At 39.9% G+C, this 14,287-nt stretch overlaps 1 protein-coding gene across 2 annotated transcripts in view; it reads right to left on the reverse strand.

Moving 5' to 3' along the window:
• The window catches only part of EFHC2 (EF-hand domain containing 2), a 248,066-nt gene that overhangs the window by 109,431 nt on the left and 124,348 nt on the right, over positions 1-14,287 (reverse strand). For both annotated transcript variants that reach the window (XM_037168130.2, XM_037168129.2), the window contains exon 11: positions 10,576-10,706. In XM_037168130.2, the coding sequence (XP_037024025.2) occupies positions 10,576-10,706 (131 nt within the window). The remainder of the gene's footprint in view (positions 1-10,575; positions 10,707-14,287) is intronic.

Raw genomic sequence — 14,287 nt, forward strand, 5'->3', positions numbered from 1 at the left:
CATTCCCCCCCCCCAGTCCTCATCTCTGTGTCTTTCATACTTGTTCCTCAAAATCCCTCCCCCTTTTTCCCCTTAAGTTCCCTTCCCTCTCCCCTCTGGTCGCTGCCCACTTGTTCTCTATTTCAGCGTCTTTGTTTTTATTCTGTTTGCTTGTTTGTTTTATTGTTTAGCTTCCTGTCAAAGGTGAGATCATATGGTATTTGTCCTTCAATGCCTGGCCTATTTCACTCAGCATAATGCTTTCCAGTTCCATCCATGTTGTTACAAAAGGTAGTAGCTCCTTCTTTCTCTCTCTTTCTCTACTGACTTGGAACGTTACATATATATATATATATATATATATATATATATATATATATATATAATCTTACAATAAAGTCCATAAAATGGGTCTTTTATGGACTTTATACTCTAGTTCACTGATATTTTTGTTTATTCCTCTACTAGTACATTTTGATATTTTCAAATATCTACAAACTATATAAGTTCTAGTATCTAAATCACAGTATTCTTCTTTTTCAATACTTCTCCACCCCTTGATTTTCTTTGAGGAACTTCAAAATCAATGAGCCAATTTCCCTTCCACTAACCCACAGGACCAAACCAAATCTACCAACAGCAACACAAAAACATACATTGTAATTCTGACTGAAATTGCTTCAAATCTAGATTAATTTGGACAGGTTGAAATTTTTACAACAATGTCTTCCTGTTAAGAGAAATATAAACTTTTGAAATAGTATTCATTTTAGTCTTACACATTTCTGGTCCAGTTTATTCCTAGGTATTTCATGATTTTTTGTTGCTACAGTGAATAGTACCCTTCATTATACAACATTTATTTACTGGTTATTATTGCTTTCTATGTAGCTTTCTTGTATTTAGCTACTTTCCTGAATACTCTTAATAGTTCTAACCATTCTTAAATGAAGTATTTTGTATTTTTAGATACACAATCATATTCAGGCTCTAATTTAAAAATCAATCTTCAGTTCTATTTTGGGCCCTTTAATCAGTGATTCCTAAATACCTATTTCCACTATACCTAGGGGTAAGAAAAATAACGGGATTTTTATAGCTGGAAGGAAGCTTATAATGATATAATCCAAGGGTTACCTAGTCAAATACTTACTAGGGTATGCAGGTAAAATAACTGGGAGAAGCTATAAGACAATGAGGAATTGTAGAGACTTAGGAAATTAAATGCAGAAAGCAGACTGTCCGAGCTGGGCAGCTGCCACTCATCCCCAACCAGTTATTGCCATGGGAAAATGTAAGTCCAGGTTCTACTTTTCAAAAGGTGCCAAATATATAGATTTTTACACTGAAAATCCTAATTTTAAAAACATTAAACAAAAGCCAAACAAAATATAATTGCCAGCTTTCAATCTAGGAACTTGAATCTAATCCAACACTTTCATACAAGGCACTTTAAACACAAAAACAAAGGTGTATCAGAGATTGCCAAAGGAGCAAAGTGTAGGAGAGGGTTTTGTATCTTGTTTAACTGGTTGATGGGTCAGGTCAGTACCTTTAAAGTGCTAAAGCAGAGAAGTATTTTGTTTGGTTTGGTAATAACAAGGAGTTTAGTCCCTAATACCAACATTTTATGTTCCTGCTTGGCTCATCTTGGCTTAGATTTTCTGCCATGGCAAATGAAAAAGGCACCTATTAATTCATCCTTCTGTATTTGGGGAAATCCCTACATTATGTTCCCCATTCTGCCAACATGGAGGTCACAGCTACATCTGCCAGCCTTCCTTGCAGTTGGAAACATGCAGGTGACCCAGGCTTCACCAATCAAGGGAAACTACATGAGACTTTGACTTAGAACAGGGGTGTAAAACTCATTTTCACCAGGGGCCACATCAGCCTCGAAGTTGCCTTAAAAGGGCTGGAATAATTTTAGGACTGTATAAATGTAACTACTCCTTAACCGTTAAGGAATTGAAATTACATTCAGCTGTTTGAAGGCAACCACGAGGCTGATGTGGCCCCCGGTGAAAATGAGTTTGACACCCCTGATTTAGAAAGAATTAACAGATTCGAAACAGCTAGGAGTGGGCCATGTTTCGTGTCAGAGGGGTCCAGCTTTCTGGGGTTGCAAAGGATGTACAGTTGCCAAAGCTGTGGTAGTGATGGTGGCACTAAAATTGAGTTCTTGGCAACAGTGCAAATGTAGCAATGAGTTGTGAGTAGTGCAGTGGTTAACAGAGGCCATTTTCTCATCAGACAAATTCTACAGCCCAGTCTGGGCACTGTTCCTAAAATTTAGCTTCAGGCTTATTTCTCCAGCCCTTCCAAAGATACTGTGAACTACGTGGGATCCTTTTAATAAATTCCTTTTCTGCTTAACTAGCCAGAGATGATTCTGTTTTTTAAAATTAAGCTCTCACCAACACAAACACCATCAGGCAGTGACAGAATCAAATCTAAGATATTGGTCTTTTTGATTCCCAAGCCAGCATTCTTTTTATGACATCATACTATTTACATTTAATGCTTTTAGGAAGGTTCAAAACGTTATTTTAAAAATGTATGCTGAAGCTTCCATCTCATAGATATGCTATGAATACTGTCAAAGTGTCTATCTGGTTCTCAATGAGAACAGTTTAAGTGCTTTTGGAATTTTTTTATCTTGGTTTTTGCTTTTGTTCATATAGATTCCTAAACTAGTGGCTTCCTTAAATGATGTTAGACAGTTTACAACAAAAATACCAATAATAACGTATACAGAGTTGTTCAAACAAAGATAGAGCAAAACCACATAAAAGAGATAATTATCTTAGATAAATAAGGATGAGATCATTATAATATTCTAAGCAGTAAATTTACAATCTTCTTCCTTGAAGCCAAGGACAGTAATAGGGTGAATTATATTAATGTTTCCCAACCTTGGTTTGGGAAATGATGTTTATTTTCCACCTTCATGGCCTCCAAGTTTTTAAAGAGTTTCTTCCAACCTCATTTATTAAAAAATGTTTTCAATGACCTCATCATGGGTAAATACATAACTAATTAAAATTCCAAAAACAGAACACAGATTCCTGTTACTATTTTTGGTGACACCATGTTGCAACTACTGATAAAGGGGTTTAATTTTCTACTGTGCACTATGTACTATAGTATGCTAAATAAGAACTTTGCATACATTATCAACTTTATCACAACAGCTGTATGTAATAGGTATTAATATCCTCACTTTACAGGTGAAACATTGTTGAGTAACTTATTCAAGGCCACCCAAATGACAGCACTGAGATTTGGATTCAGGTCTGCAAGTTCAAAATTGGATCTATTTATGTTATGCTACACCCTCAGGAAAAAAATTTTGTTTTACAAGACAGAAAATTTTCTCAAGGCTCTAAATATTAGTAATTTATTACATGAATATTCACAGGAAACCTCCTGACCCTGTGGTGAATAATAGGAGTCTGAGGAATAACTGTGTAATAATTCACTACATTCACTGAAACCTGAAACATGATACTGGAGGTATCTGGGAAAGATACAAGGGTGAACTGGGCATGAACCCTGCCCTGTGAGAGGTCCACCCAGGTTGGGAGAAGAGATGAACACATAGTAAACCAAAATATACACAGGCTACATGAGGTGGTGTCATCTCTGCTGAGTAGGTCAAGGCTTGCAGAGGTGGAAAGAGGGAGGGACTGGACACATATTCCCTGGCATGGGGCTCCCCCTGCTGCTACTTCCTGTGGTTCAGAGTCCAGGGCCCACACTGGGAGGCTTAGTCCTGCCCATATCCCAAGCTGCCTAGCTGCCAAGCCTAGTCTCTGCCTTGCTCCCTGCTGAAATCTTCCCATCAGGTATCTGAGGCTCTGAGAAAGAGTCTCTGTACTTTTGAGTAATAATCAACAGCTCTCGTATAGGCCAATCTGACAGACCATGAAAAAATGGTCCAAGAAAAACAGGTACAGCCTAGAGGCAGAACTGGTGACCCCAACAAGACAGAAGAGAACATTCCTTCCCCAAACTGCCTCCTTTTCCCTAGTCCCTGCAATCCCTGAAGTCAATTTTCAGGCAAACGTCTTAGGAAGGCCCACTCATTAATCCATTATTTACCCTGGCACCTTAGGCAAGGATAGTTTATTAGCTCCCGCCCTCAATGGTTCCCCGAAGAGGTGCAATATCAGAAGAAAAAAGATGCCTGGGCTTAGACTACTACCCAGAACAGCAGGTCCAGGCTCTGAGTCCCCAGGTGTCATTAAGGGTGCCAGATCTGTAAGCAAGGGAGAGTCAGAACTACCATGGTAGAGCCCAGAGGCTGACACCACTATCGTGCCTGTCTGCCTACTCTTACTATTTTAATGCCTGAATTTGTAAAGGGAACATTTTACAAGTGTATTTATAAACCTACACTTTAAGTGGTTCAGAATGTCACTGCCTGGAATGGGCCTTAGAGACCATTACATAGACAAAAGAATGAGGTGCAGGTAGGTAAAGTGAGTTGCCCAAGTCACTTGGCTTGTGAGGCTGAGGCCTAGCTCTCTCTGATTCTCATACAGTCAGAAACGGATTGCCTTTCCCCTGTGCAAGGTAATCAATTATTTACTTGTTTGCTGCAAACCGGAGACTGAATGCTCCTTGAAAAATAGGATCATTCATTAAATTATTCAACAAACATCTATTGTACCTGGCAGGAGACAATTGTGGAGGCAGAGAAGTAAACAAATAACTCAGCAAGAGCTACCAATGAATAGTAGATGAAAAGCATTCAACATGTTTGGCCCAACATAAGTATTCAATGAATGATGACTTCTACTAAAGCATTCTTCTAGTGAGATGGAAATAAGGAGAAAAGAAGTATAGGCAAGGGTCAGATTATGACTAAACCCACATGAAACACTGAAAGAATGGGATTTGCCCTGAAGACAATGAGTAGCAGAGGAATAACATGATCAGATTTTAGGAAGGTCACTCTAGCAAAACTTTGGGATATGAGAGTTAAGAAAAAGATTTCAGTTACAAAGCTCTCAAGAAAGTCCAAGTGAACAGTGATAAAAATCTGACCCACAACAGTGAAGCTGGGCATGGTGTGAAGTAGTTTAAGCAGAGCAATTTCAAGAGGTTGGGAGAGGTCGAGATAGGAGAGAGAGGAGAAACAAGGCAAGCCCTGGCTCAAGGGGAGAAGTATGGTGGTCTCTACCAAGACAGGGACCCCAGCTACAACTTTATGAGAGAAGAAAATAAAGTCAATTCAGGGAAAGTTATTTTTGGATGCCTAAGGGACACCTAGGGGGGAGATGTCCTAGAGCAGCAGTCCCTAAACTTTTTGGCACCAGGGACCGGTTTCATGGAAGACAGTTTTTCCATGGACCAGGGTTGTGCAGGAGAGACAGGACGCACATCTCAGGCAGTAATGTGAGCACCATGCATGGACCAAGAGGAGGGGGGCTGGGGACCCCTGTCCTAGAGGCATTTGTATTTTCAGGTCTATAGTTCAGAAGAAAGGTCAGAGCTTGAGGCACTAACATAGGGAACTTGGCCTTCAGCAGCCAGCCAGAGCAGTTAGGCCAAGCCACTTAACAAGTATTTACTAACATCCTACTATCAGCCAGTCACTATGAAAAGTGATAATGCAAAAGCAAAAAATAAGAAAGAGAAGGTCCCTGACCTCGAAAATATCACATTCTGGTGAGAACAGCCAGAGTATTCATACATACATATAAAAATAAATAAAAGAAAATATTATCTAGTAAAAGTGGCAAGCACAGAATTACAGGATGTGGTATGACACAGACTGGCTATGTTGTTCCTTTGCCTTTGCCCAGGGAAGAACATGAGGAGCAAAAAAGAAGACTGAAGACCATGAACTAAGAACCTGTAGTTGTGGGCCAACCAATAAGGCACAGTACTCAATACTGAGCAAGTTATATGAAGATACCTGGTTTACACCTCATCTGAAAATAATTCCATCACCTCCAAACTAAAATCCCTAAGAATAATTCTAGCAGTTCGTTATTACATTCAGGAACTATGATATGTACTGAGCCCAGTGCTATGTGGGTCAAAGTCCCTGCCCCTCAGAAAGTTCATATTCTAGTATGATAAGCTGCACATGAGTACACACACACCAAGTACAGATATCTAAGTAAAGTAACTACAAGTTGTCATAAGAAAAATATAGATGACTTCTGGTCAAGATGGCAATGTAGGCAGGCATGGCTCTCTTCTTCACACAACCACATCAAAATTACAATTAAAATGTAGTAACAACCATCACTCAGAATCGACAAATTGAGTTGAATGGAAGTCTGACAACTATGGAATTAAAGAAACCACATCCATTCAGACTGTAAAGAAGAGCACAGACATGGAATGGGCTGGTCCCACATCCATGTGTGGTGGATAAAAATTCAGGTGGGATATCTTGGGAGTGAGGAGTCCCAGGCCCACACCAGGTCCCCTAGCCCAGGGTTCTAGTGTCAGGGAGATAAGTTTCCATAATTTCTGGCTTCAAAAACCAGTGAGGATTGAGTCAATGGAAAAAACTTCTGGAGCCCCAAGCAATTCCTCTTAAAGAACCCACACATAGACTTACCTACTCCGACTCACTTTCCCTGAGCTCCAACACATGAAGGGGCACCACTGCTGGCAGGGGGAGGCAGAGGTGTCTGGTATCAAGACAAGCAAAGGCCATTGTCCCTTTTCTGGGCCATGCACCCACAGAGCTGGCAGACTGGTTCTATATCTAAGATTCCAGCAACCTTACACTGGTTGACCTGCCTTGGAGATCCCCAGAGACTCTGCCCCACCCACCTTACGAGCTCACCCAGGCTGCTTTTCCATAGGAATGGCTGGACTTAGCTCATGCTTTACAACGTTCTAAATCCTCTCACATAAGCAACAGCTGGCCTCAATGAGCCCCAAGCCCAGAACTAGCAATTAGATTCACAGCTTGGCATTGCCTGGAAATCTCCAAGCCCAGCACAAGTACCAGCCATCTCAAATTGCTTTATACCTCAGGAAGGGTGGCCCCAGGCAAAACACAGGTGGGGGCTGACCTTGACCTGCACCCCCTGAGAAAAGCCAGGGGCCACTGCCCACATCAGAGCACCACCACCCTGCCTCTGCACAGCTGATCCCCCACAGAGGGTGGAGGTTGGTGGTTAGTGATCACAGACAATCCTTGTAGCTGCCTGGCCTGGGTAAGTCCTCCCATTGATTTGCCAACAGCAACCAAGTCTCAACTACAAGAGAAGGGTGTGTACTCAGCCCACATGAAGGGCACACCTTGAGTACCCAGCTTGGGTGATAGTGGAGGCTGTGTCACTGGACCCTACAGGACACCTACTACATTAGGTCATGCTACCAAGACAGGAAGTTATAGCAGCTCAACCTAATACATAGAAACAAACACAGGGAGGCTGCCAAAATGAGAAGACAAAGAAACATGGCCCAAATGAAACAGAATAAAACTCCAGAAAAAGAACTAAACAAAATGGACATAAGCAATCTATCAGATGCAGAGTTCAAAACACTGGTTATAAGGATGCTCAAGGAACTCAGTGAAGACTTTAACAGCATAAAACAGATCCAGTCAAAAATGAAGGATACACTAATTGAAATAAAGAACAATTACAGGGAAAAAAAACAGTAGACTGGATGAAGCTGAGAATCAAATCAATGATTTGGAACATAGGGAAGCAAAAAACAACCAAAAAAACAAGAAGGAAAGAGAATCCAAAAAAATGAGGATAGTGTAAGCAGCCTGTGGGACAACTTTATGCAATCCAGTGTTCGCTCTATAGGGGTGCCAGAAGAAGAGAAAGAGCAAGAAATTGGTAGTATATTTTTTTTGAAAATAAAAGAACAGTTCCCTAATTGATGAAGGAAATAGACTTGCAAGTCCAGGAAGCATAGAGTCCCAAACAAGATGGACACAAAGAGGCCCAACCCAAGACACATCATAATTAAGATGCCAAAGGTTAAAGATAAAGAGATGGGAGTAGGGTGTGGGAGAATGGATGAGAGGTGAGGGGATTAAGAAGTACGAATAGATAGTTACAGTATGGGAAAGGGAGTAGCCAAAGAACTTACAAAAATGACCCATGGACATGAACAAGGGTGGGGGGAATGGCCTGAGGGAGTGGGGATGTTGTGTGGAGTGGGGCAAAGGAGGAAAACTGGGACAACTGTAATAGCATAATCAATAAAATATAATTTTATAAAAAACTAAGTGCCCACCAGTAAATTAGGGGGTCATAAAACTGTGGTATATTTACACAATGGAATACTATGCAGCAGAAAGAAAGAATACCTACCCTTTGTGACAACATGGATGGAACTGGAGAATATGAAGCTAAGTGAAATAAACCAGGCAGCAAAAGACAAATACCATATGATCTCACCTTTAAGTGCAATCTAATCAACACAACAAACAAGCGAGCAAAATAGAACCAGAGACAGGGACATAAACAACAAACTGACAGTGATCGGAGGGGAGCAGGAAAGGGAATAACAGGGGAAAGAAGGGGAAGGGTCAAGTCAAGGAACATATTATAAATGACCCATGGATAAGGACAATGGGGGAGGAGGATTGAATGTGGAAGTTGGGGGGTGGGTCAGGCAGGAGAGAGTAATGGGGGGAAATGGGGACAACGGTATTTGAACAGTAAAAAGTTTTAAAAAACTTAAAAAGGAAATAAAGATAAATATAAACAAGGGACTAAGAATGAGTGAGTGATCCACTTTATGTAAAATAGTCAAAAAGTAAGTCCATGTAAGGAAGTGATATTTAAGCTGAGTCCTACAGTTTGTCATAAAAGAAATGGTGGTGTGGACATTCCAAGCAGAGGGGACTGCATGTGCAGAGGCTCAGAAGCAGGAAAGTGTTTGAGAAATTGAGTGACAGCTGGCAAGGCCAGAGGACAGGGCTGGGTAAAAAAGGGTGACATTAGAAATATAAAGAGTCACATCACTCAAGACCCTCTCTGCCAGCTACAGTAAAATGTTTGGATCTTATTGTAAGAATGATGGCAAGCCACTGAAGGGATTTTCAAGTCAGGCATTACCTGATCTCATTTTCATCTTAAGAAACCTCTGGCCAGGACAGGGCCTAAAGATCATGAGCTGGTTACTTCTGAGCATGCATGCCTTGAAGCCACGCTCCAATCAGTTTGGTGGTCCTTTATTCCACAAGTACTTAGGGTCAGGCCTCCATCTGTGGAGCAACTTTTCCTCCTTGGATCTCCTGCCTGGCCTAAGTGCTTCCCCAAAAGCCCCATAAACTAACTAAAGTGTTTCCAATAGATTTTGCTGGTGTTGGGAGAATGGACGCTTTGGTAAAAGGACACAAAATAATAAAACAAAACCACTCCCTCATTTCTGATGGAAATTTTTCTCCTGCACTGCTTGCCATTAGTCCATGGCCTGAGCAACTGTCTTTGTTCTTTACTTGTCTCCTTTATTTTGCAAAAGGCCTTGAACATGTGTACTACTGTGAACAATAACAAAGAACTGTAAATTCTTATTGATCCCAGAAAGCTGGAAATTATAAAAAACAAAAATATGTCCTTTGAATGCTTTTCTCTAAAGAAAATTTTAGAAAAACAAAAGAGCTTTGTCAAAACAACAAATGAGCTTTTGGGATAGTTGGGGCCTCATGGAGGGCTCAGGTCACCAGGTACTGATGAAAGAGGTGACTTTGGGCACAAAGTTGGAAAGACCTCCCTGCCACCTTCCTGTGGGCTCATTTCCTCATCTCTCAGCCCACATCTTGACTGCATGGAGCTATTTCCTATACAGCTTTCAGCCACAACTGTTTTCAGGAGCCAGAATTCTCAGCCTAAAGAGAAAGTCCCCTTTGTCCTCCATCCATGATTTAATTTACATTCTTCTCTATGCTCCATTCACTTTGTTTTCAGGCAAAGAGAAGTCTCACAATTGTACTAAACCCTGATTTTTAATTTCCCTGTTTCCTCTCTTTGGAAATTTGCCTAGGTCAAATCCCCTCACTGGACAATCCCCTCAGAATTCAGCTTTGCCCTAGAGAAATCCTTATTGTTCATGATTTCTTATAATATTTCTATAACTACTGTCATGTGTTTTTCCCTTGGTATCTATATTCTTATGTTTTTCAAAATACACAGATGTGTGTGGGCATATATACACACAGTGATATACATATAAATCACTTTTTCTCTGATAATCAGTAAAGTTTCTATTTCTACTATCTTTTCCAACTGGATCTCATTCCCAGAGACATGACTCTCCTTTGTTGCCCAGATTTTGAAGGGGTGTGGTTAGCTCCATTTTTTTCTGCCTTTCACACTCAGATGCACCCTCCCTGGCATTCCCCTGATTCTTCAATACCATGATTCACAAGACAATGTGACCAACTGACTTTCTACATTTTTGTCTCTCTGTTCTCACCTACAAACTTCTTCAATATGCAAATGCATGAGAACTTGCTAGAAGTGGGCCAAACTTGACTATAAAGTAATATAAGTGCAAAGAATCTTCAACTTCTAAGAAAAAAAGTATGTAGTATTAAGAAACATTAAGAATAATCTTTAGAGGAAAATAGGTTATTGTTAGCAAAATATGGCTTACCTGAATGTATTATAATCCACTGTCTTTGTCAAGTTATAGTCAGCAGCCCTAAATATCTGCTTGATCTCTGTGGATTTTGATTTTTCATCTTTCAACTTTTGTAGGGCAAGTTCAAGGTTGCTAAAAGGATACTGGAGGTAGAGGGGGAAGAAAGAAAAGATTACTTAAACATGCCTGACACATAGGGAGGCCATCTTTCTGATAGCCAGAAAAGAGACTTCACACTGGGAACCTAAAATTAGCTGGGCATGTCTTTCCATAGAGATCAACACAAAGAAGACATGATTAGACTTTTTATCTCTTCAGTTAGGGCTGTAGAACTAGGAATGACATTAGTATAAACCCAGATCTGAGAGAAATGAGCTAAAGGTATGGCAGGCCACAGGAATCAGAAAACATTTACTTCTGACTCTGCCTCCTCCCTTTAACACTTAAACATTGGTTTACTATGTTAGAGACCCTAATGGAGACGAAGGAGATTCAAAATTGGGTAAGTGAACTCCCATTTTCTATAGCTCTTTGAAGTGGGCCCCCAGAACTGTTAGTCACCATGCTATGCAATGAGCACAACAAGGCCAAGTGTTAAAGGTCCACACACACTGAAATCCCCGTACATTCCTTCTCCAGGCAGCCCCCAATTTCTGTCTCCTACTCTGTGTTTGGTTTTTGACTCTAAAAATACTCCTTATTTAATCTAGTAAAACATAAGATTGTAAACAATTACATATAAGAGCTAAAAATTAGAAGGCTAAATATGAAAATAACATGGATGGTGATTTAATATAAAGCCCCCCTTCTTCCACCAGGGAGTTTGGCACCTATTGTAGACCCTATTCCCTCCTCCTTTTACATTTCCTTTCATCTATTTCCATGATAGTATCTATTAGTTTTTTTGAAAAGATTCCTCAGATAATATTAAAAGTGTATTAATCTTTCTCTGCTTAGAAGGTCCCTGTTAAGGGCAGTTTTTAAAATATGAAATTTTTACTTGGGATGCTGATACTAGGTAATGTCTTACCCTGCTTTTAGCTTTCTGAAAGGACAAAAGCCCTTTACAACTTAAAATATATTTATTATTGATATATATTCATTATTGTATATTAACTGTAATTGAAAAATAAATATTAAAACATATATGTTCACGCTATGTGAGGGGGGACCCAAATAACCTGGAATTACCTTCTGAGGGTAGGCCCCTTGTAGTTCAGGCTTCCCCTGCTTGGTGTGTTCTAGGAACCCATCTGTGTTAGTGTATCAGCTGGTGGTGTTGTGATAGGCTGCATTTGGCTTCAGTGAATATTTTTTAAGACTTTAAACATGTTTGCCCATTTCATGATGGGTGATTGAGGAGCACACCTTCCCACAGTGCACTGAGTGTTCAGCAGTTTTTGACCAAAAACCAGCATGACCCTTGTGCCCTATCCTCCGTATGTACCCAATTTTGCCCTCAGTGACTTTATTTTTGTTTTCCCTGATGAAAAAAGTCCTCAAAGGGAAATGTTTTCACCAATGCAGAAGAGATGAAACAAAAAAAAAGCAAATGCACTAAAAGGCATTAAAAACAATTGGTTCAAAAACTATCTTGAGCACTGGAAAAAATTCTCGATAGGTGTATTGCATCAAAGGGAGAGTACTTTGAAGGTGACTGAAGTTTAAACATGTAAGAATAAATTCACAATTTTTTACAAATAAATTCTGGGGGTTTTTTGGTCCCCCCCCTTGTACATCTGACCCTTGAAAAACATGGGTTTGAAGTGCAGGGGTCCACTTCTACATGGATTTTTTTCATTAAATACAGTAAATATATTTTCTCTTCTGTATGGTTTTAATACCATTTCCTTTTCTTTAGCTTCCTTTATTTTAAGAACATAGTATATAATTCATATACAAAATACATTTATTGACTTTATATTACTGATTTGTAAGGTTTCTAGTCAATATTAGACTATTAGCTGTTAAGTTTTTGGGAGTCAAAAATTATATGTAGATTTTTGACTGTGTGGAGAGATCAGCACCCCTAACTCTCATGTTATTCAAGAGTCAACTGTATTTTATATAAGGGTATAGACTTACCATATGTCTGAATATTGAGCCCTAATTTATAATAGCTATTGTAAATTGTACATCGACTGAGCTTGATATGTGCCACATAGAATTAAGCACTTTACACACATTATCACATCTAATCTTCACAGGAAGTCTATGAAAGAGATACTGTTCTTGCTATTCCCATTTCAAAGATGAGGATGGTGAAGCTCAGGGAAGTTACATGTCTAAAGCTCTTCAACCATTAAGTGTGGAGTCAGATTTTCCAGACAAACCTGCTGGTCTTCAAAAATCTAACTGCCTTATTATTGAGCCTCTCATCTGATTTTAATGCTTTTGAAGAGACAGTGGTTTACAGTTTAACAGTAACCCGAATTCATAACACTACAAATGGAGAAAGGGTATAGCATGGTGTGGTAGCCCTGGAGTGTGCTGCCTAGGCCTACTATAAGAAACACTGTGCAGAGAAGAGCATTTTCAGGTCATAGCCTTTAGATGATGTATCTTCAACATTGTTACAGTGTTCTTACCAAGGCCACACTCTCCCCAGGCTGTTCCCACTGATGACAGAGCAGGATGGGGGCACCAGAGCTGGGCCATCCTGTCTTATGTGGGACTTCTGTGATGGACAATATTTGCTCTGGGCTACCTATTGGCTTGGCTGAGACTTTCTCAGAGCTCTGCTGCATTTGAGGATCTTTCTAACTAACCCATCCTCCTTCCTTCCTTCTCCTTTCTCAGAGGTCAAATATCTGAAGGCTCTTCCCACCTACTCATTTCCTCTCCCTTTATCCTTCATACATATTTCTTCCAATACATCCCTTACATGTCTAATTCCATCTTGGCCTCTGCTTCTCAGAGGATCCAAACTAACATGGATGATGTGATATACACAGAGAAACTGATCTCATTAACTTGTCCCTAGGCATTTTATATAAAAATGAAACAAAATTGGTACTGTGTGTGTGTGTGTGTGTGTGTGTGTATATATATATATATATATATATATATATATATATATATATATATATATATATATAATTGGCATATAAGTATTATTTCTTAAGGCAGACTTTTCAATTAAATTGTTTCTGGATAGAATTTTCAATAGTAGGCAATGATTCTTAAATATATATGTTGGTTTTGCATATCAAACTAGTCCACACTTAAAAATCAAGGTTTTATCAGCATGTTATTTTTACTAAAGAACACTGCCTACTAATACTTTTGTAACCTTATCCATCTGCCATCAAATGAAAAACTCTCTGAGCTTACTTTAGGCAATTTGTCCTTGAATTCTTATTTAGGCCTCAGGTGGCTCCTATTATGGGAAGTTGCAACCCTAGCAACTACTGGGTTCCCTAGGGGATTCTGTTTGTTCAGGTCTTGGCCTTCCCTGTAGGCTTTTGCCAATTAACTGGGACAGCACAGTGTGTGGCACCAGATTTTCTTCCTTTCCTATAGTTGCTGGATTTCTTTCTGAAAACATTGTTGGCGTCAGCAGAAAACCCAGGAAACTTGATTCAACCCTGGGCCTGCCTCCTGCCTGTGCCTGGCATCTGTGCTGCTGGGCAGCAAAGGACCCAGCATGTAAACAGAGTAGACTGGGACCTGGCCTCTATGACAGGACCTGTGGCCAAGTCACACTGATCCATTATTCATGCCC

This window comes from Artibeus jamaicensis, unplaced genomic scaffold, assembly GCF_021234435.1.
Source record: "Artibeus jamaicensis isolate MK-2021 breed Jamaican fruit bat unplaced genomic scaffold, CSHL_Jam_final contig_60, whole genome shotgun sequence".
Lineage (NCBI taxonomy): Eukaryota > Metazoa > Chordata > Mammalia > Chiroptera > Phyllostomidae > Artibeus > Artibeus jamaicensis.